General features: G+C 35.4%; 2 protein-coding genes across 2 annotated transcripts in view; both read right to left on the reverse strand.

Moving 5' to 3' along the window:
• The window catches only part of LOC101900818 (uncharacterized), an 81,360-nt gene that overhangs the window by 30,293 nt on the left and 26,888 nt on the right, over nucleotides 1–24,179 (reverse strand). The window lies entirely within an intron of this gene.
• On the reverse strand, nucleotides 15,302–16,484 carry LOC101889555 (malate dehydrogenase, mitochondrial-like). Its single transcript, XM_005190146.2, has one exon. The coding sequence runs from the start codon at nucleotides 16,474–16,476 to the stop codon at nucleotides 15,472–15,474; it is 1,005 nt and encodes a 334-aa protein (XP_005190203.2). The 5' UTR covers nucleotides 16,477–16,484; the 3' UTR covers nucleotides 15,302–15,471.

Below are 24,179 nucleotides of genomic sequence, written 5' to 3' on the forward strand. Positions count from 1 at the left end.
CATTTTTACGAATTTCTGCAAATTTTAAAATATTTTCCTTGAGTATAACAGTTGTATAACAGTTTCACAAAACTGTTATACACACTAAAATACATGAATTAGCTTATTTTTGGAGCATATATGTCATTACAATGTATTTTTGAGAGTATAGTTGTTTTATAACAGTTAGAGGAAACTGTTATACTGATGACAAAACACTTTTTTGGTATAAAACAAATGAAAACTCTCATTTAAAGTTGAGATGTTACAAGTTTATGCAATTTGAAAATATTTTTCTAATGTATAACAGTTTTACAAAACTGTTATACTCAATATATGTATACACAAATTAGCTTCATTTTTGAGTGTATATGTGCCCTTCTAAAGTAGTTTTGATATTAAATCAGCTGTATAAAGAATGTATGGGAGTGAATCAGCTGTATAAAAGTTACAAAAAACTGTTATACTGATTAGAAAAAAAGTTTTTGTTTTTAAGTTGAGATTAAGATAAACAAAACAGAAACTATATCTAAAAATAACTTTGAAAGTAATTTTCAAATGTATAACAGTTGTATGACAGTTTTATAAAACTGTTATACACATTAAAATATACATTTTAGCCTAATTTTTATGCTAATATATCATTGTTAAGTACTTTAAAGAGTAAATCAGTTGTATAACAGTTACACAAAAGTGTTATACTGATGGCGTGAATAAATGCTGATACTTTTAGCAAAATGAAAACTATACCTAAAATTAACTTTTCTTTTAGGCGTTTTTTGAAAATTTCAAGGATTTTTAAAGTGTATAACAGTTGTATGACAGTTTTAAAGACTTTTATACAAGAATTAGCTTAATTTTTTTTCTGTTATACTTGCAAAAAATTCATAAAATATAATTATTTCAAGGAATATTGCTATTTGGCAATATATTGAAAAGTGTGAGAGTTGTATAACAGTTTCGAAAAACTGTTATACACTTTAAAAGACATAAAATTGTGTGTGTTTTTTTTTTTTTTTTGAGAGATTCTGATATTTGAAAGCATTTAAAAGAGTTTAACAGTTGTATAACAGTTACACAAAACTGTTATACAAAAGGAAAAAAACACCTTTTGAGTGTGATACACATAAAAAGACACATTATATGTGTGCTATAAAAGATGTTTTAAAATATATTGTTTGGCAATATATTGAAGTGTGTGACAGTTGTATAACAGTTTCGAAAAACTGTTATACACATTAAAATACGTAAAATCGTGTTGTTTTTGAGAGATTCTGATGTTTGAAAGCATTTAAAAGAGATTAACAGTTGTATAACAGTTACACAAAACTGTTATACAAATGGAAAAAACACATTTTTGAATGCCATATACATGAAAAGACACATTATATGTGTGCCATACAAGGTGTTTTAAAATATATTGGGTTAAAATTAGTGCTAACTTATCGTTTTTAAAATAAATGGGTTCAAATCCATGCAAAGGTATTAGGGCATTGTTTGAAAAAAAGTTATCACTGTGGAATTGATATAATCAAGGCCATGATTATCAATAAGGCAATCTTTCGTCTAGTTTTGTGAAAAATCGTTGATAACTATTTTTAGTGAAATCAGGATAAGAGGTGAGATCTGGTGTGTTATTTTTCTAAAGAAATGCGAAAGGTTGTGATAAGGCTAATGATATGGGAACTTTCTGTGATATAATATATAATTTCAAGGAAGTAAGGATGTCATGGCCTCACATAAGAAAAACAGGACCACAGTAAGGTAGCATGTGTAAGTACCTCAAGAAAAGGTCAACGAATCCCTGATGATTTTCTCCGAAGAAACATTGAATGTACTTGGACTTGCTAGTCTCCTTATGGATGGCCTTCGGTTTTATCTTTTGACAAGACCATGTGGGCCGTCCTGCTCGACATCTCATATTGGCATTAAAATTCCCTGCACCAATATTCGCTAAAAGTAATAATTCATTACAATTCGGAATCTTTACTTACATTTACATGATGCGTACTCACTCAAGCACACATAGACAAATCAAAGCTTGCCTCCCCCACAACCACAAATTGTTTGAAGACGGAGAGAGAAAGACCACAAGCAGCAGAGTTTGGGTCGACGTGTGCGTCTTGTGCTTTACATCACTTTAAGTGCACTAATGACTCACTTGAGTGCAATTTATGGACTAAGTAAACCACCAGCCAGCTAGCCAACCAATCAACCAAGCAGTTCGGCAACCAACCAGTCCGTCAGTCATTTACTGAGTCTGTCAAGAAAACCAAGTTTCTTTGGAGCAGTGGTTAAATCACAAACAATGTCTGATATTGCTTTGTTGCAAAAATATTCCCCTCCCACTGCGTAGATTGGCCATATTTGTTGTTGCCAGTAATCGATTACTGATGCCATTACACGCCCGGTTTGGATGACGCGCAAGCAGGCCGGCAGTCACTGATTTGTATTGGCAATAGACAATGACAACAATGGCGGGTATCACAAAAAAACACAGAGAGACTTGATTTTTTGTTGTTGTCTGACGCATGGCGAACAATTGTGGCCATTCCCTGAATACTTCGAAACGTGGTTGGCCTACTAATTGTACTGCACATCGTCGTTTGGAAAATACTTTCTTTGTGTAATTTGGAATTTGTATAACAGATATATATATATATATATATATATATATATATATATATATATATATATATATATATATATATATATATATATATATATATATATATATATATATATATATATATATATATATATATATATATATATATATATATATATATATATATATATATATATATATTGTAATGTATATTCTAATGTTGTTGTGCTACTTTTTTATTTTTTGTTGTTGATGTCGGTCCCCATTAACCCTCACCCATTGCTCTCTCGAAAGGCATCATTTTCATTTGCTGTGTGACCTTAAGTCAGCCCGCCAGCAGTCAGTCATTCGTTCTGTCTATTAAATTTTATACAACATGCCAAGTTTGGCATGTCGCATTGTATGATGTACTTTGCAAACGATGTGTGCAGTTAACAAACACTTACTGTATTACATAATTTGATCTCAATTGTAAATAATTTTAAAATAAACTGCAAAAACGAATTTTGCTACACTGAGAGAAAATTTGATGGGGAATTAGAGTGGTTTAAGGTGGGAGATCTTTACAGGATTTTTATACACCCAAATTACCTTCTGGAGGTCCTTTAAATGTAAAACAGGCAAGGTAGACAAGACAGGAGCCCCCCGAAAGGACTTCTATAAAACAGAAGACCTGTAAGATGTCTTCTGTCCTTTAAGGATTATTCTATAGATAGAAGATTATGTTTTAGAAATCGGTCATAGGAGGAAGACAGTCTATGGCATCGGCTCTTAGAAAATTATAAACTGTATGACAATTTTATGAAGACTTTTAAACATTCCAACAAAAAAAAAACTGTTTAATTAATTGAAATACACAATTTTTTAAGTGTATAACAGTTTTGGAAAGCTGTTATACAACTGTTATACACAATAAAAATCCCTCCAAAACACAAGAATATCAAAAATAAACACATTTGCATGTGTATAACAGTTTTTCGAAACTGTTATACTACTGTTATACACAATAAAAAAACCTCCAAAACACAAGAATATCGAAAATAAACACATTTACATGTGTATAACAGTTTTGCGAAACTGTTATACAACTGTTATACTTCCCCAAATGTTTTCAAATTGATAAAAAATGTTAAATATGTTATAAGTAAATGTGTATGTGTATAATAGTTTTGCAAAACTGTTATACTCGACACCCATATACTCCCACTCTGAGGGAAGACGTTTCAAAGAGTCCTACTGAGCATAGACCTTTTCAACGTCTCGTAACGAGAGAAATTCTTTCAGAGGTCTCTAATAGAGGCAATCCTCACGAACCCTAGGGGAGTCCCCATGAGCCCTCTGGACTCTGGGGGAAACCTCCGGACTGTAGGGGAAACCCCTGGACCCTAGATCCTCGAACTCGTCTATATTGACTGCCTTAGCCTCCAGCTCATCCACATAGGGCTCCAGCAGGGCTCCAGCTCATCTATAAAGACTCCCTGGCCTCCAGCTCGTCTATGGAGACTCCCTGGCCTCCAGCTCGTCTATAGAGACTCCCTGGCCTCCAGCTCGTCTATAGAGACTCCCTGGCCTCCAGCTCGTCTATAGAGACTCCCTGGCCTCCAGCTCGTCTATAGAGACTCCCTGGCCTCCAGCTCGTCTATAGAGACTCCCTGGCCCCCAGCTCGTCTATAGAGACTCCCTGGCCTCCAGCTCGTCTATAGAGACTCCCTGGCCTCCAGCTCGTCTATAGAGACTCCCTGGCCTCCAGCTCGTCTTAGAGACTCCCTGGCCTCCAGCTCATCTATAGAGATTCTCTGGCCTCCAGCTTGTCTACAGAAACTCCCTGGCCTCCAGCACGTCTATAGAGACTCCCTGGCCTAGCAGCTCGTCTATAGAGACTCCCTGGCCTAGCAGCTCGTCTATAGACAGTTCCTGGCCTACAGCTCGTCTATAGAGACTTCCTGGCCTTCAGCTCACCTATAGAGACTCCCTGGCCCGTCTGTTGAGACCTCTTAGTCTTCAGCTCGTCTCTAGAGACTCCCTACCCTCCAGCTCGTTTATATAGACTGCCCTAGCCTCCAGCTCGTCTATAGAGACTCCCTGGCCTCCAACTCGTCTATAGAGACTCCATGGCCTCCAGCTCGTCCATAAAAACTCCCTGGCCTCCAGCTCCTCTATGGAGACACCTGGCAACATTCTAAAGATAAAAAAATCCGTATACAGATCGATGTTTTTTTACAGACCGTCGATAGGGGTGTTCTAGACTTGCCTTCTATACACAGAATTATTTCAGGAGCCCCTTCTTCTTCTGGCATGCAGCTCGTCTTAAGAGACTCCCTGGCCTTCAAATCGAATATAAAACTCCCTGGCCTTCAGCTCGTCTTAAGAGACTCCCTGGCCTCCAGCTCGTCTATAGAGACTCTTGGCTTACAGTTCGGCAACATTCTAAAGGTAAAATAAAATCCCTCTACAGATCAAGGGTTTTTAACAGACCGTCGAAAGGGGTACTCTAGACTTGTCTTCTATACACAGAACTATTTCAGGAGGCCCTTCTATAATAGTAGGAGTCTTGTACGCCCTTATAGTAACCTACATTTCTAAAACTTCTCTCAGAGTATTTTACGTTACAGATGTTTAACATATGATAATATGAATTACAATACGCAGTGAGCTGCGCTTTGCCTATAATAATACCCATTCGTTCATGTGTGTGTGTGTGTGTGTGCGTTTTTTATAATCATTTGGGACTTGTTGTACTATTGCCACTTATATTTCAAGGTTAATATACTGAATGGAAAACTATTGTGTATTGTCATCATGCTACAACTGCCGGCCTGCCTGCCTGCCGCTGATGCTTGATTTCGGATAATACTTTACACATGGGAGCTTGAAATTAACAGAACGAAAAAAAAAACAATAAAAACAAATAGAATTAAAATGAATAGCCAACAAAACAATGCACCCATAAAGGAGGGTAATTTGTGGAATCTCGGAAAAAAATGGGAAAACAACTATTTGTTGGGGTGAAATCATATGGCTACTCGTGAGGATTTATTTCCACTGTGCCAAGATTATTTTGTTGTACCTATGATTTGTCTAATTCCTTTTGAACATTCATCCTATTTGTAATCCCCCCAAAGAACATATTCAAATTGTATTTGATTTGCTAACAAATTTCGTTCGTTTTGCTAGTTTTGGGTCATGTTCAGAGACATTGTGGACAACCTCGTTTCTTTGTTTTCTGGGGAGGCTGAATGTGTGTCTGTCACACCAGGCAGGTTGTAACATGTTGTACAGTTGTAGCTTGGTGTTGTGGCAAACCACTATATGTTAGCAGGCTCGAAACATCTTGACCAAAATCGTTAACTCAATGACCGGTGAACCGGTGATGCTTACATAAAACGAGGCATAGAAGAAGAAGGCAGTTTATATTTTCAAAAGGAAATTTAATTTAGTTTGTATGTTTCTTCTGGCCTATATAAATTCGGAATGTTGTAAATGGTGTTCTTTCGGATTCATTATTCCGAAATAAAAGATTTTTAAGCTGTATAACAGTTTCACAAAACGTATACTTCCCCAAATACCGCATGAGGGTATTCAACTGTAAAATTCATTGAAATACGAATATTTTTATGTGTATAACAGTTTTCTGTAGATGATGTTGTAAAAATTTTACTAAATTCATCAATTTTCAAGAGTATAACAGTTTTTCAAAACTGTTATACAAGCATTAGACTCTTACAAATACTCTTAAACTACAAGATTATCAATAGTCTTCATAAATATATACAATTTCATGTGTATAACAGTTTTGTGAAACTGTTATACAAGTGTTATACCCTAGAAAAACGTGGAAACCGCTTATAACCTCATTAATTAGGTAAAATTTAGGCATTTCCATGTGTATAACTGTTTTGTGTGAAACTGTTATACTCGTAAAAATAATCTCAAACAACAAAGAATCGTCCAAAAACATGGATAAAACAACGTTTTTCACATCAAAGACATATAGCTACTTTATTTCTGATGGTATTTATAATCTTTTCGGTTTAAATTCATAATTTTTCAAGAGTATAACAGTTTTTCGAAACTGTTATACAAGCATTAGACTCTTCCAAATACTCTCAAACTGCAAGATTATCAATAATCTTTATAAATATCTACATTTTTATGTGTATAACAGTTTTGTGAAACTTTTATACAAGTGTTATAGCCTTGAAAAACGTCGAAACTGTTTAAAACCTCAAAAATGATATCAAATTTAAACATTTTAACGTGTATAACAGTTTTGTTTGAAACTGTTATACTCGTGAAAACAATGTCAAACAACATAAAAACATCCAAACTGTGATAGAAAATAGTTTTTCACAATAAAAAATCATATAGCTACTTTATTTCTTATGATATTTATAAACTTTTCGGTGAAAATTCATAATTTTTAAAGAGTATAAGAGTTTTTCGAAACTGTTATACCAGTATTAGACTCTTCCAAATACCCTTAAACTGCAAGTTTACCAAAACTCTTCATAAATATATACATTTTCATGCGTATAACAGTTTTGTGAAACTGTTATACAAGTGTTATAACCTTGAAAAACGTCGAAACCGCTTAAAATTTCAGTCATGCAGTCCAATTTAAGCATTTTTAGATGTATAACAGTTTGCGTGAAACTGTTATACACGTGAAAATAATGTCAATCAACATAAAAACATCCAAAACTGTGATAGAAAATAGTTTTTCACAAAAAATCATATAGCTACTTTATTTCTGATGATATTTATAATCTTTTCGGTAAAAATTCATAATTTTTGAAGAGTATAAGAGTTTTTCGAAACTGTTATACGAGCATTAGACTCTTCCAAATACTTTCAAACTGCAAGATTATCAATACTCTTCATAAATATATACTTTTGCATGTGTATAACAGTTTTGTGAAACTGTTATACAAGTGTTTTACCCTTGAAAAACGACGAAAACGCTTAAAACTTCAGTAGTTCAGTAAAATTTAGGCATTTTCATGTGTATAACAGTTTTGTTTGAAGAGTATAACAGTTTTTCCAAACTGTTATACAAGCATTAGACTCTTCCAAATACTCTCAAACTACAAGATTATCAATACTCTTCATAAATATATACTTTTGAGGGTCTATAACAGTTTTTTCAAACTGTTATACAAGTGTTATAGCCATGAAAAACTTCGAAACTGCTTAAAACCTCAAAAATGATATCAAATTTAAGCATTTTCATGTGTATAACAGTTTTGTTTTAAACTGTTATACTCGTGAAAATAATGTCAAACAAAAGAAATCGTCCAAAAACTTGGATAAAAAATAATTTTTCACAAAAAATCATGAAGCAATTCAATATCTGATGGTATGTATAATCTTTTCGGTCTAAATTCATAACTTTTCAAGAGTATAAGTGTTTTTTAAAAACTGTTACACCAGCATTACACTCTTCCAGATACTCTCAAACTGCAAGATTATCAATAATCTTCATAAATATATATATTTTCAAGCGTATAACAGTTTTATGAAACTGTTATACAAGTGTTATAACCTTGAAAAATATCGAAACGGCTTAAAACCTCATTAATGAGGTAAAATTTAATCATTTTCATGTGTATAACAGTTTTGTTTGAAACTGTTATACTCGTGAAAATAATGTCAAACAATAAAGAATCGTCTAAAAACATGGATAAAACAAAGTTTTTCACAAAAATTCATATAGCAGTTCAATTTCTGATGGTATTTATAATCTTTTCGGTCTAAATTCATGATTTTTCAAGAGTATAACAGTTTTTCCAAACTGTTATACAAGCATTAGACTCTTCCAAATACTTTCAAACTGCAAGATTATCAATACTCTTCATAAATATATACTTTTGCATGTGTATAACAGTTTTGTGAAACTGTTATACAAGTGTTTTACCCTTGAAAAACGACGAAAACGCTTAAAACTTCAGTAGTTCAGTAAAATTTAGGCATTTTCATGTGTATAACAGTTTTGTTTGAAGAGTATAACAGTTTTTCCAAACTGTTATACAAGCATTAGACTCTTCCAAATACTCTCAAACTACAAGATTATCAATACTCTTCATAAATATATACTTTTGAGGGTCTATAACAGTTTTTTCAAACTGTTATACAAGTGTTATAGCCATGAAAAACTTCGAAACTGCTTAAAACCTCAAAAATGATATCAAATTTAAGCATTTTCATGTGTATAACAGTTTTGTTTTAAACTGTTATACTCGTGAAAATAATGTCAAACAAAAGAAATCGTCCAAAAACTTGGATAAAAAATAATTTTTCACAAAAAATCATGAAGCAATTCAATATCTGATGGTATGTATAATCTTTTCGGTCTAAATTCATAACTTTTCAAGAGTATAAGTGTTTTTTAAAAACTGTTACACCAGCATTACACTCTTCCAGATACTCTCAAACTGCAAGATTATCAATAATCTTCATAAATATATATATTTTCAAGCGTATAACAGTTTTATGAAACTGTTATACAAGTGTTATAACCTTGAAAAATATCGAAACGGCTTAAAACCTCATTAATGAGGTAAAATTTAATCATTTTCATGTGTATAACAGTTTTGTTTGAAACTGTTATACTCGTGAAAATAATGTCAAACAATAAAGAATCGTCTAAAAACATGGATAAAACAAAGTTTTTCACAAAAATTCATATAGCAGTTCAATTTCTGATGGTATTTATAATCTTTTCGGTCTAAATTCATGATTTTTCAAGAGTATAACAGTTTTTCCAAACTGTTATACAAGCATTAGACTCATCCAAATACTCTCAAACTACAAGATTATCAATACTCTTCATAAATATATACTTTTGAGGGTGTATAACAGTTTTGTGAAACTGTTATACAAGTGTTATAACCTTGAAAAACGTCGAAACCGCTTTAACCCTCATTAATGAGGTAAAATTTATGCATTTTCATGCGTATAACAGTTTTGTGTGAAACTGTTATACCTACTCGTGAAAATAATGTCAAACAACAAGAAATCGTCCAAAAACTTCGATAAAAGATTTTTCCACAACAAATTATATAGCAATTTAATTTCTGATGGTATTTATAATGTTTTCGGTGTAAAAAAAGGGGTTTTCAGCCTCGAAATATGACATTCAAAGGAGATTTAATTTGGCAAAATATGTATTTGGAAGCTAGATCGAAGACAGCTTCAAAACTAATAACAGTTGTAAGACATGTATATATTTCCTAGCAAGCTAAAAAAATACCTTTCTGTCCCTCCCTCGTATGGAACTTCTGTAAACACCACTTAAATCCATTCTAATGTGAAACGTTGAATATTTTTTTGCTACAAAATTTTGTCATTTCATTGTTTATCTATCCAAGTATGTGTGTGTGCTCGCATACAAAGCTTGTTTGTAAGTTAAGCCGGCATTTGGTAACTGGTTTTCCAGCACTTCTAAGCTCATGTAATCAAACACACCAGCCATCCGAGCGAACAACTGCCAACTATACAACCACCACTGACTGACTAACTGTCTATTTCAGGTAACTTGTTAAAAATGGATTTTGGCCGTTAGTTTTGGTGTTTATATCATTTTATCTGTCGTACAATCACTTTTTCGTGTTTAAGTTTTGTGTTTTTTTTTTTTTTTTTTTGCAACGCATTAGATTTCGTTAAGAGGGTAGTCGGACAGGATTTCAAGTTAACTGATGGCTCATCATGTTTATTAAGGGGGTTATAAAGATATTTTTAAGAAATATTTTTATTTAAAGCAAAATGTTAATTTTTTTTTAATTTTGATTAATGAATAATGAAAGTTTGGGGAATAATATAAGGTTGAGAAAGTCTAGAAGAGGGAATAATTTTTTAGCGGGGTTGCAAGATTCCCATTCAAAGGCCAGTAATCGAAAAAAACTGTCTCCCTTGACTTAATCCTTAATTTTTATACCCTCCACCATAGTATGGAGGGTATATTAAGTTTATCATTCCGTTTGTAACGCCTCAAAATATACATTTCAGACCCCACAAAGTATATATATATATATATATATATATATATTCTTAATCAGCATAAAATTCTATGTCGATTTAACATTCTCCGCCCGTCTGTCCGTCTGTAGAAATCACTCTAGCTTCCGAACGAAATGAAATGAAGTAAGTTGATAAAAATTTACTCAAATGTATATTATGTCTGCAGCACTTTTGGTATTGAAAATGGACCATGTAGGTCCACATCTTCGTATAGCCCCAATATAACGTTACCCCCGATTTTCGGTATTTTGATGATTTTAGCGAAATTATTTACAGGAATTGTTTCAAAATTGGTATTTGAAGTTTGTAATGAATACTGCAGCCTGTGACAGAAAATTGTCCGTGCAGGTCCACGTCTTCGTATAGCCCCATATAACGTTACCCCCCGATTTTCGGTATTTTGATGATTTTAGCGAAATTATTTACAGGAATTGTTTCAAATTTGGTACTCGAAGTGCGAAATGAATACTGCAGCATATGACTGAAAATTGTCTGTGCAGGTCCACGTCTTCGTATAGCCCCCATGTAACGGTACCTCCCGATATTCGGTATTTTGATGATTCTAGCGAAATTATTTACCGAAATTGTTTCAAATTTGGTACTCGAAGTGCGAAATGGATACTACAGCATAAGACAGAAAATGGACCATGTCGGTCCACGTCTTCGCATAGCCCCCATATAACGGTTCCCCCCGATACTCGGTATTTTGATGATTTTAGCGACATCATTTACCGGAACTATTTCATATTTGGTACTCAAAGTTCGAAATGGATACTACAGCATAAGACAAAAATTGGGCCATGTAGGGCCACGTCTTCGTATAGCCCCCATATAACGGTACCTCCCGATATTCGGTATTTTGATTATTTTAGCGACATTATTTACAGGAATTGTTTTAAATTTGGTACTCGAAGTTCGAAATGGATATTACAGACTAAAACAGAAAATGGTGACAGAATATTGTTCGTGTAGGTCCACGTTTTCGTATAGCCCCCATATAACGTTACCCCCCGATATTCGGTATTTTAATGATATTAGCGAAATTATTTATCGGAACTATTTCAAATTTAGTATTTGAAGTTCGTAATGGATATTACAGCCTGTGACAGAAAATTGTCCGTGCAGGTCCACGTCTTCGTATATAAGGTATTTTGATAATTTTAGCGACATTATTTACCGGAATTGTTTCAAATTTCGCATTTGAAGTTCGCAATGAATACTACAGCCTATGCCAGAAAATTGTCTGTGCACGCTTATGACAAAAGTTGCGTATGCAGGTCCACGTCTTCCTATAGACCCTAATATACGGCTACATTTGGTATTTTTAAGATTTTAACAGAATTTTTAATGGATTTTAATTTTTTGAAAAATGCCAAATTTGTACCAAATGGTGGACAGTATTCAAAGTTCGGCCCGGCCGAACTTACAGCTTTTTTAATTGTTTTCTTTCTCTTCAACTTTCAAAAATTTCTGAATCTTTATTGTGGGCCAAATTTTAATTCTGAAGCCTTTCATGAAAGAAAAGCTTGAAAATGTATTTTTAGTTAAAAATCATGAAAACATTCCGTAGAGTGTTTCATTATTTTTTCCGAAAATTTTCCAGCCCCCTAAACCTCTTTCAAAATCAATTGAAGCCTCTATTTTCTACCCATATTGTACAACAACAATAATAATAATAATTACAACAACACACCCATGTGTATTTGTTTTATTGCTTAAATTCTCCTCACATCCCAGCAATCATTACGGCTACCTTTTAACCTCTTCACGATCTCCCCCCATCCTGCATGACATGTCTCATGTCTCACCATATGACATTATTATGGTTGGCGTACGCAGTACAATATCATGCCCTCCACGAGTGTGTTGAAATCTTTTTTCTTTTTTCAAATTGAAATCAGTTATAGGAAATTTTTGATTTATGGTCATGATTTTCAGAGAGCTCTGGGGGCTAGGGCTCTCAATTGTCATTGCTGGGTGGGTATTGTTGAATTGTGTAATTCTGTCAAACATAAACAATTGATTTATTTATTGGTGACGTCGATTGGTTAGAATTGACATACGTACATAAATATGTACTGATGTACCGTTGAAAAAAAATGTGTGCCCTGGAATAAAAAGCAAAATGACCTAAGTCACATAATTAACTTCAGGGAAAATTCATCAATTCTAATTAAAATTGATAAATATTCTATTTTTTTTTTTTTTTTTTTTTTTTTTGAAAACTGAACTTAACACTTTTTGCCTTTCATCTTGGCCCCCAAGGCATTCACGTGTCTGGCCCAAGACATTGTATGCCTGCTAAATTGTCAATTGTTTGAAATTTCCAAATCATTTTAAATTGTTTTCTTTTGTAGACCAGACTCACTCTTTGCAAAGGGTTAATTGTTTGCCAAGTGACAATAGTCTCTAACCACATTGGAAGAAGAATTCCGAAACACGTAACCCCTCCCCCACCCCCCTAATTTCCATTTGTGTGTCAGTGTGTCAAAGGGCCAATCTACTTGCCGCTCACACAATTAATATTAGTGTTACATCGATTTTATTGGCCATTAGACAGAAAGAAACCTCTGAAAACAATCAAGGCTGCGATTGCCGTCTAATGATTGTTAATTAAAATTACAGACCTTACAATGCCAACAACGACATCAACATCATCATAAACAACAATAACAAAAACAAGGGGTTCATTTAAATTAACCTTGGCCAAGGGTGATAGCTGTCGCCCAATTAATGTGTTAATTATACGATGGCTACAAAATAAATCTGAAGCCTACTCATAATGGAGGGGATTTAGACATTCCAATGAAATGCGTAATTAGGAAAATGAAAAGAAAATTATATTGGGAAAATAGGAAAAGAAAAATCTTAAAAGGAATTTTTCAAAGATTTTCCATTTAATTCAAAACAAAATTTAAATATTTTTTATGTTTTATTTACATTTACAACAGTTTTGTCCGCCAATGTGCAAAAAAATTGGAAAATTCCGGTAAAATACAAAATTTTTTAAAGTGTTTGTTTTCTCTTTCGAGACGAGCTTAATGATCTGAAATTTGCAGTGAAAAGGAAAGCCAGATAGACACTATCACACACTCACCACTATGCGACGCGTTTCGCCGTTGGTTAAGCGGCTCATCAGGCATATTTGATGTGGATGATGGCTTACAAGGGCCGTTCTCTGGAAAGTAGTATATATTTCGAACTTATTGCAAATTAGCATATGCGAATTATACACTAGAAACTCTCCAGGTTCGACTCAAGTTCTATTGGCAGATCTTTTTCACAGCAACGTTTTGTTTTTTTGTATAACAGTTTTTTTATAACTGTTATACAACTATTATACTCTCACCAATACTGGCAAACTGCAAGGTAATTAAAACTCCAACAAAATTCACATATTTTATTGAGTATAACAGTTTTGTGAAACTGTTATACAACCTGTATGCTTTTCTAGATGATGTCGAACAGCAGTAACATTCAAAATATATCAAAATACATGGATTTTACAGTGTATAACAGTTATGTGAAACTGTTATACTGGTACCAAATTTGATGTAAGGACAAAAAATCTAAAAACCTCATCAAATGGGCACGCAATAAACTTCAAAATCCCGATAAATGTGTGTATAACAGTTTTTTATAACTGTTATACAAGTATTATACTCTCACATAAACTGTCAAACTACAAGGTAATTAAAATTCCAACAAAATTCACATATTTTAATGAGTATAACAGTTTTGTGAAACTGTAGCATTCAAAATATATCAGAATACATCGATTTTACAGTGTATAACAGTTATGTGAAACTGTTATACTGGCACCAAATTTGATGTTAGGACAAAAGAATCTAAAAATCTCAACAAAATCAGTTCAATGTACACATTTTCGTATCGATGACATGTTTGAAAAACTGTTATACAAAGCAAAATCTTTCAATACTAATAAAATTTCGCAACTAAAGCTACATGTAATAATTTTCAGATGTATAACAGACTTATAAAACTGTATTTCGACATAAATTCCGCCATTAGCGATATTGGAAGTCATCTACAAAGATGATGATATGTGATTGCGAACATTTTTATTTATTTATTTAATTTTCTTGGAAATTCGACAATTGTTTCATGTTCCTGTTATTCCGGGTTCACACACTTACATAGTTAAATAATCGTCATTTAATAGCGGTTTTCATTTGTATGACAGTTTTGTGATGCTGTTATACCTGCTTAACAACCGTCCAAACAAAACTAAACTGCAAGACCATTAAAAATATTGTGAAATAAGTGTATATTGATCAGTATAACAGTTTTGGGAAACTGTTATACAAGTGTAATACTCATGGAAACACTTCTAGAATCTAAAAATATCAATATCATAGCCAAATACCTACATTTTTATGTGTATAACAGTTTTGTGGAAACTGTTATACAAGTGTTATACTCATGAAAACATTCCTCAAACGCAAAAATATCAATATGACTACAAATTACATACATTTTCCTACGTATAACAGTTTTGTGAAACTGTTATACAAGTGTTATACTCATGGAAATATGTCTATAATCAAGAAACAACAATATTGCTACAAATTACATACATTTTCATGCGTATAACAGTTTAGTGGAAGTGTTATACAACGGTTATACTCTTCGAAACACTTCTAAAGTCTAAAAATATCAATATTGATACAAATTACATAAATTTTCCTACGTATAACAGTTTTGCGAAACTGTTATACATGCGTCATATTTATGAAAATGTTTCTAAAATCTAATAATATTAATATTGCATACATATGTATGTGTATATCAGCTTTGAAAAACTGTTATACAACTAAAAATATAACAACATTTTAAGGTATTCATAGTCACTTCAGTTTATTTTTGTCCATAAATTCCATAGCTATATCAACATTCCGTCGAATATCCTCCCTAGCTTGATTATAAAGATTTATTTCGAATGGCAACATCGGTGGCAATCTCTTACATCCTCGTATCCCCTCTTTGTCTAATTCAAATTGACAAGCAAAATATGGCACGTCATTGACGTCAGACGGTATAAAACCCACTTCCTTAACATTTTTCTCGCCCTGCATTGAGCGAACCAAAGAATCACAAAATTGAGCCACACAATAGCCCATCGAGAGTTGGGCAGCTCCTTTGTGGTTTTTGGCCAAGACCACCTCTTCACCACCATGTATAATTCTCTGGGCAATTTTCATTTGCGTTTCGTCATCCAGAGCAAATTTCGGTTGGGATTGTGAGATAAGCGGGACAATACTTTTTGACGAATGACCACCAATAACGGGAACTTCAACATATCTTGGATCCACTTCCATGTGCTCGGCCAGAAATGTGGCAGCCCGCATGCCATCAACTTTGGTGCAACCAATCAAACGTCTGGCATTATAGATGCCATGTTTCTTTAACAATTCCGCCGTTAGGGGAACCAAGGAATTGATCGGATTTGTGACAATATGAATATGCGGCTGTTCCTTATTGGCCTTGACCAGGGCATCGATGAGTTTGACCATTATCTTGGCATTGGCCTCAAACATTTGTTCGCGACTTGTAATTCCCTTGGAATGAGATTGACCACCAGTCAGCACCATTATGTCACAACATCTCAGGGACTCGACGAGATTTTCCGCACCACTATAGGCCGTCACCTCGGGTAGGGTGTTGATGTGTGATAGATCCGCTCTCAAGCCCTTGGTACAGGTAATGTCATAGAGACAAATTTCACTGAAACGATTATTCTGCTTCAATTGTTGGGCCAGGCTACGACCCACACCACCATTTGCCCCAACGATGCAGATTTTACAAAATTGAAAGGTCTCCTGGCTGATACAGCGTTGGAAGTTTTTCAACATAGCTCGGGGCCGATTGAAAACTATTTAAGAATGTGTCAAATTCGAAAATTCGGAAAAGGAAAATAGAAAACAAGACACTGAAAAAAATAACTTGAATGTCACAAAAGTAGGACAAGTACCTTTATTGAAATCCGGAAGAATTTTTGGTCTTCTCTTCTATGAGAAGACTTTCTACTTTTCACACTCTTCTGGTCTTCTAGACCCTCGGGACTTATATAAAAAGTTCCTTGGGAAGAAGACTCTCTCAAAAGACTTTGAAAATACGTTCTGGTACTCTGTGAAAGGATCTTCTGATCCTCTATAAGCAAACCTTCTGGTCTTCCATGAGAAAACCATCTGGTCTTCCATGAGAAGATCTTCTCGTCTTCTGGTCTTCTGTGAGAAGACCTTCTGGCCTTCTACGAGAAGACCTTCTGGTCCTCTATGAGAAGACCTTCTGGTCCTCTATGAGAAGACCTTCTGGTCCTCTATGAGAAGACCTTCTGGTCCTCTATGAGAAGACCTTCTGGTCCTCTATGAGAAGACCTTCTGGTCCTCTATGAGAAGACCTTCTGGTCTTCTATAAGAAGGACTTTTGGACTTCTATGAGAGAAGACTTTCAGGTCCTCTATGAGAAGACCTTCTGGTCCTCTATGAGAAGAACTTCCGGTCCTCTATGAGAAGACCTTCTGGTCTTCTGTGGGAAGACCTTCTGGTCTTCTATGAGAATACCTTCTGGTCTTCTATGAGCAGGTCTTCTGGTCTACTATGAGACGACCTTCTCGTCTTCTATAAGAAGACCTTCTGGTCTTCTATGAGAAGACCTTCTGGTCGTCATATGAGAATACCTTCTGCTCTTCCTATGAGAAGACCTTCTGCTCTTCCTATGAGAAGACCTTCTGGCCTTCTATGAGAAGACCTTTTGGCCTTCTATGAGAAGACCTTCTGGCCTTCTATGAGAGGACCTTCTGGCCTTCTATGAGAAGACCTTCTGGTCTTCTATGAGTAGACCTTTTGTCCTTCTACGAGAAGATCTTCTGTTCTTCTACGAGAAGACCTTCGGGCCTTCCGTGAGACCTTGTTATATGAGAAGAAGTTCGTGTCTTCTACGAGAAGACCTTCCTGGTTTAATACAAGAAGAACTTCCTGGTGAATACCTTCTGGTCTTCTATGAGATGACCTTCTGGTCTTCTATGAGAATACCTTCTGGTCTTCTATGAGAAGTCCCCTTCTGGCCTTCTATGAGAACACCTTCGTGTCATCTATGAGAAGTCCCCTTCTGGACTTCAGTGAGAAGTCCGCTTCTGGTCTTCTAGAAGTCCCCTTCTGGCCTTCTATGAGAAAACCTTCTGCTCTTCTTTAGAAAACCTTCTGGTCTTCTATGAGAAGACCATGTCGTCATGGAATATCTTTCGTCTCCTCTCGCAAGACCTTAAGCCCCTCTCTTGCTATCCAACCTCACAACTTTAAATCTATAAATCTCTGTTTAACGAATTGCCTTAAATTTGAATGTCATTAGGAAATAAAAGCAGCTACTAACTCACACACGTACATACCTATGCAAGCGCACTATCACCCAACAATCACTGAGTTTTTTTCCCCCAACTGTCTCTATTTGTCTGACCACTTAAGCAGAGGATAGACAGACATCACATCCCATCAACGGATGGATCAAAACAATCTCCACATTTCCAAATGGGTAAACGTGTGTGCATGTGTGTGTTTGTCTTCTCTTCTTACCTCTGCTCTGCTTCCCATTGTAATATTACGTTAATATGATGAAGTATTTGGCTACAAATAAGGTCTGAATGTAGGTCAGTCAGTCGTACTTAAGTGGAAATGCATTCAAATGTAGAGTTTGTTTTTTTTTGTGAAGCTGGAACAATTGCATTCGAAGTGGGCCAGCTGAAGTGCCAAGGGAAGTAAGTGGCAGAAAAGAAAACTAATTCAGATGTGAGAGTCTGATATTAAAATCTGAAGAAATCTGTTTCAAAATTGCGGAATCTATAATAAAGAAAATTGAAAAAAAAAATTAAAATATGTTCTTTAACTTCCTTTGCAATTTATCACAGCTCTACTATGGCAAGAGTGTTAAACTTAGCTTCTTTCACCCATGTCTCCCCATGTAAGCCATGGAAACATCTTGTAATGTCAAGGCACGTAACGAACATTGGTCTCTTTGGGAGGAGGTGGATGAGGAGAAAGGTAAAACCAACTTTGATGGAAATGCCAACGAAACGAAAGAAGATGCTTATGACAGTGCCCATACCCACTGCAAGACCCCAATGGAAATGTAAACTTTCATTGAAATCACTTCGGCTTGTTCTCGTTTATGTTAAACTAATTAGCTGTGGTTGGTTGCGGTGAGCGGGGATTGGGGGAATAATGGGAGAAATTGAGAGCAGAGATATATCGGAGTTTGGGAGCTGAACTGATCAGTTTCTTTTATAAGAACAAAAATTTCCCCAAAGGTTTTCCATAGAAGATTTTTGGAAAGACTTTCATCCATAGACCCTAGAAGACCTAGGGAAGGACTTCTAACTCTAGATGTCCTCAAGAACCAACCATTGATGACCTTTAAAATCTGTACATAGAAGGCTCTTAGAAGAAACTCTTCAGAAAGTATTTTTTATACAAAGGGCCTGTAACTGACATTTCAGAGGTCTTCTAAAAATTAAAACTAAATCATGTTGACAGAGAACATTCCAGAGGTCCCTTGTTGTTAGACGACCTTCCAGAGGTCTTTTGAGTCGAGAAGATGTATTAGATATTTTCTGTGACTAGACGAATTTCTAAAGATTCACTGTGGAAGACCTCCTTCAGGTCTTTTGTACCCAGAAGGCTTTGTGGATATCATCTGTCCCTAGAAGACCTCTGCGGCCAGGAGACTTTCGTGCGGTTGCCTTTGACTAGAAGACTTTCTAGAGGTAGTTTGTGCCTAGGAAACCTTTTAGAGACTTTTTCTGGTCAGAAGATCTTCTAGGGGTCCTTTGTGCCTCGAAGACCTTCAAAAGATCTTTTGAGCTTAGAAGAATTTTAAGAGGTCTTATACTGTAGCTTTCTGGAAATCGTCTATTCCCAGATGACTTTCTAGCGGTTGTCTATGGCTATAAGACTTTTTAGAGATCGTTTATGTCTAGAAGAACTTTTAGAGATCGTCTGCGTTTAGAAAAACTTTTAGTGATCTTTTTCGGCTAGATGACCTACTAAGGGTCTTCTGTGGGTAGACAAGATTCTTTTGTGGCTACCATTACTACCATTTTCTAGAGATCCGCTGTGTCTTAAAGACTTTTAATAAGTCTTCTTTCATCCCCTAGAGGCATTATGTGCCTAAAAGACCTTGTAAAGTGGTTTTGTGGCTAGAAAACTTTCTAGAGGTCTTTTGTGCCTAGAAGAGCTTCTAGAGGTCATCTGTGGTAGAAAAGTTTATACGGGTCTCTTGGTGGCTAGAATACTTTTTCGAGGATTTCCTAGAGATACACTATGGCTAGAAGACCTGGTTATCAGATCTCCTAGTGATATTCTGTGACATAAAGACCTTCTAGAGGGATTCTGAGGTTAGAAAACTTTCTAGAGGTCTTTTGTGCCCAGAAGATCTTTTAGATATTCTCAATGGCTTGAAGACCTTTTTGAGATCTTTTGTTCCTGGAAAACTTTTTTAAAGACATTCAGCGGCTAGAAGACCTTCTAAAGTTTCCGTGTGAAGAGAAGACCTTCGACGAGTCTTCTTTAGTTAGTAGACCTCTTCGAGATATTCTGTGCCTTAAAGATCCTTTTAGAGGATTTTTGTGGCTAGAAACCCTTCCATATGTCTTTTTGGGCCTAGAAGACCTTTTAGATATTACCTATGGCTTGAAGATCTTCTAGAGATCTATTTGGCCTATAAGTTTTTTTTTAAGATAACTTCTAGAGGTTCCCTGTGCCTATGAGCCTTACTTGAGAGGACTTTTTATCAAGAAGAGCTTCTTGAGATCTTTTGGGGTTAGAAGGTTTTCCAGAGGTCTTCTAGGTATAGAAGACTTTAGACGTCATCGGTGTATACAAGAGCTTCTACGGGTCTTTTGTGCCTAGAAGAGTTTCTAAATGTCCTCCATGGCTAGAAGACCTTCACGGCATTTTCTGAAGATAGAACCCCTTCTGCAGGTCTTTTGTACCTATAAAACTTTCTAGAGGTGCTTAAGATCTTCTCTGCATCTTCTGTAGATGGAACCCCTTCTACAGGTCTTTTGTGCCCAGAAGACCTTCTAGAGGTTTGTAGGTTATATTTTCTGCAACTTTTCTAATCTTCAAAAATGTTATTGCTTCTTCTGGGTTTTTTGTGCCCAGAAGGCCTTCTAGAGGTTATTGAGGTTATATTTTTTGCAATTTTCTTGTCTTAAAATCTTTTATGGCTCCTATTGATAGAAGACCTTCCCCGGGTCTTTTGTGCCCAGAAGACCTTCTAGAGGTTTTTGGGGTTATATTTTCCGCAAATTTTCTTGTCTTGAAGTCTTTTATGGCTCCTATTGATATAAGACCTTCCTCAGGATCTTTTGTGAGGTTCTTGAGGTTATATTATCCGCAAGTTTTCTGGTCTTGAAGTCTTTTATGGTTCCTATTGATAGAAGACCTTCCTTTGGTCTTCTAGTCTTGAAGTCTTCTGTGGCTATTATTGATAGAAAACCCTTTCTCTAGAAGTCCTTCCCTACAAAGTCTTCTTTCTACGAAAAATGTCCATCAATTTCTTCTATAATTTTCCGAACTTCGAACTTTCCCTTTAAACATTCGCTCGGCGTTTTTTTTCTGCGGAACGAAACAATTTTCCAGTTGCTTTTCCGAAACTTATAAATTACAAATTTCCGTCTTCAAATGGGTTTCCGCTTCTTTCCCTTTCCCATTTAGAAATTTTCCATTTTCCAAACCAAAAAAGAAACAAAGCAAGAAAATGTCCAAAACAAACACCAAGTGAAAGTTGTGAAATATAGCTGCTGCTGAACGGAGAATGTGTTAAAATTTGATTAAATTGTTTATTTTTCCGGTGGTGTGGACAAGAAGCCAAGAAGCAGCAACAGCAGAAACACGGGAAGCAAATGCAGCAAAGCTAATGATTTGATGAGCGCATCAGTGACTAAGTGAATCACAAGAAACCACAAAAAAAAAACCCAGGCAAACTTTGGTGGCTGTTTTTAGGGTCCAGCTGTTGGTTGGTTGGTTGGTTGGTTATGAGTTGTCAGCGTTTTGTATCTTCTTTCTTTCTCTTTCTCTACCCTCCCCCCACCTCAAAAGTGATGAGTAAACCAAGTGGAAAAAATCATAAAATATTAATTTTTGTTAATTTCATTAGTTTTGAGTCACTTGCTTTTGCTCTCCCCACCTCTCTCTCACTTTCTTTGGCGTTTTTTATGGCCATCCATGAGTTCAATGTCAATAACCCATGGAAGAAGCATTCAAAACGGCAAATACTTGTCCACATAAATCATCGTTAATTAAAAAAAATCCTCCTCCCACTCCCCCCACTTGGCCACCCGAAAAGCAAAGTTCGCAATTAACATATTCAAGATCAGATCAATACCAGCCATGTATCGAACCTCTGTGTAACCAAGTCATTCATTTGGGCTTGAAATATTGTGTTTGATGCTGGATAATTATTCGCCATTAGACAACGGGACCACCACCAGCACCATCTATGCTGGCGACTTCAAGTGGGGGCTTAGTGAGGCAGCATTTTTTTTCGACCGGTCATTAATTTCTCCATCGTTCGGAATATATAATTATGCCTGCCTGGGTTAATTTTATTTGCCTTGGCCTCCCACAATAAATGAAAATAACAATAACAACAACAATCTTTCATCCACATGGCGCATAGCTGAGAACGATGGATGGATGGCTGGACGGACGTACAACCAGCAACTAAAAGTATCTGGGCAAGTTAATGAGGCGGCATTTGATATTTGAACAATTTATCAAATTTCATATTTTTTCAGTGAATTAATGGGACTTGTTTTTTTTTCGGGAGGAAGTGAACAATTGTGAGATTTGCCAAATGATCTCCCAAGAATCACAATTAACACCTTGGATATTCCCACGCTCTAAAAGCAAACTTATTCAAATGAAATAATTTTCTATGGAAGCTTCCCAGATTTATTTAAAAGGCGGAAACACAATTGGAAGAGGGAAAATCAAATTTTTGAAAAAAAAAATCTGAAATAATCCTGGCGAAGGGGTCTATCACAGAGTAACGAAAGGGGTCCTGCAGAAAAATATATATTCCTCCCAGGTCCTCCAGAAATCAAGAACAAAGTATTTTTCTGAATCCCAAAATGATTTCCCAAAACAAAGTACCGCACTTAAAACCCAAAATGATTTCCCTGAAGGCTAAAAGTTCCTTCTTTTAGCTCTCAACAAGCCAAAGCTCTAAAACGATTCCTTATAAAAAGAGAGATATTCCATTCATCGCAAGTAGAGGCTATTGATCTACTGAAATTTTAATGGATAAAGATTATATGTTGAAATTTCATAAAACCAGGACCCAGGTCTGGAGGGGAAAATACAGAAGAGTTTTTCTTTCTAGGATAAGTCATCGTCCGGATCTTTCTAGTGTGACCTAGTGTATGTTATGGGCCAAAATTGAGTTAGGTCAACATAAACTTCTTTTTATACCCTCAGCCGTATGGCTAGAGAGGGTATATATATCATTTGATACGGTCAAAACGTGTCTCATGAAAAAAAAAACGGTTTTAGATTCAAGGTCTCTTTGGACCAAATCTATTTCAGGACATTTGGAGTCGATCTAGCGATGTCCGTCCGTCTGGCTGGCTGGTACGCACGATAACTCTCGAAGAGAGTATCCGATTTGATTCAAATTGGGTACATTGTAATATTTTTATCAAATTTAGATCGAGTTCGGAAATGGGCAATATCGGTTCACTTCCTCTGGTACCACCTCCCAAGAGGTCTAAATTTAAAAAAAAAAAATATTTTACTGCACAGAAAGAGAAATGATAATCCGATTGTGCTCCAACTTTGCATATCCTAATATTTGCGTCAGAGCTAGGTCAGGTGCGAAAATGGACAAGGTCGGTCTACTCCATCAAGTACCTCCCCCCCAAAGGGTCAAATTTTTAAATAATTATAACTCTTTTAAAATGTGATGTAAGTGTCCGATTGTCTTCAATTTACACAGATCACAATATTTTTACTAACCCAAGGTCTGGTGTTAAAAAAGAAATATATCGGCCCACTCCTTCCGGTACCTCCCTCATAAATAGTCGAAATTTTCAGAGAAAATAATTTACTGCACAGAAAGAGAAAGCATAATCCGAAACTTTGCTAATCCTAATATTTGCATCAGTGCTAAGTCCGGTAAGATAATGAACAATGTCGGTCCACTCCATCAAGTACCTCCCCCGCAAACGATCAAAATTTAAAAAAAAATTTATTCTTATAAAATGTGATGTAAGAGTCCGATTGTCTTCAAATTTCACATATCACAATAATTTTATTAGCCCAAGGTCTGATGTGAAGATGGGATCTATCGGTCCACTCCGTCTGGTACCTCTCCCACAAATAGTCGGAATTTTCAAAAAATTTATTTTTTGCACAGAAAGAGAAAGCATAATCCGATTTTGCTCCAACTTTGAAAATCCTAATATTCGCGTCAGTGCTAGGTCAGGTGCGATAATGGACAAGATCGGTCCACTCCATCAAGTACCTCCCCCACAAACGATCAAAATTTAAAAAAAAAA

This window comes from Musca domestica, unplaced genomic scaffold (assembly GCF_030504385.1).
Source record: "Musca domestica strain aabys unplaced genomic scaffold, Musca_domestica.polishedcontigs.V.1.1 223, whole genome shotgun sequence".
NCBI classification, from domain to species: Eukaryota; Metazoa; Arthropoda; class Insecta; order Diptera; family Muscidae; genus Musca; species Musca domestica.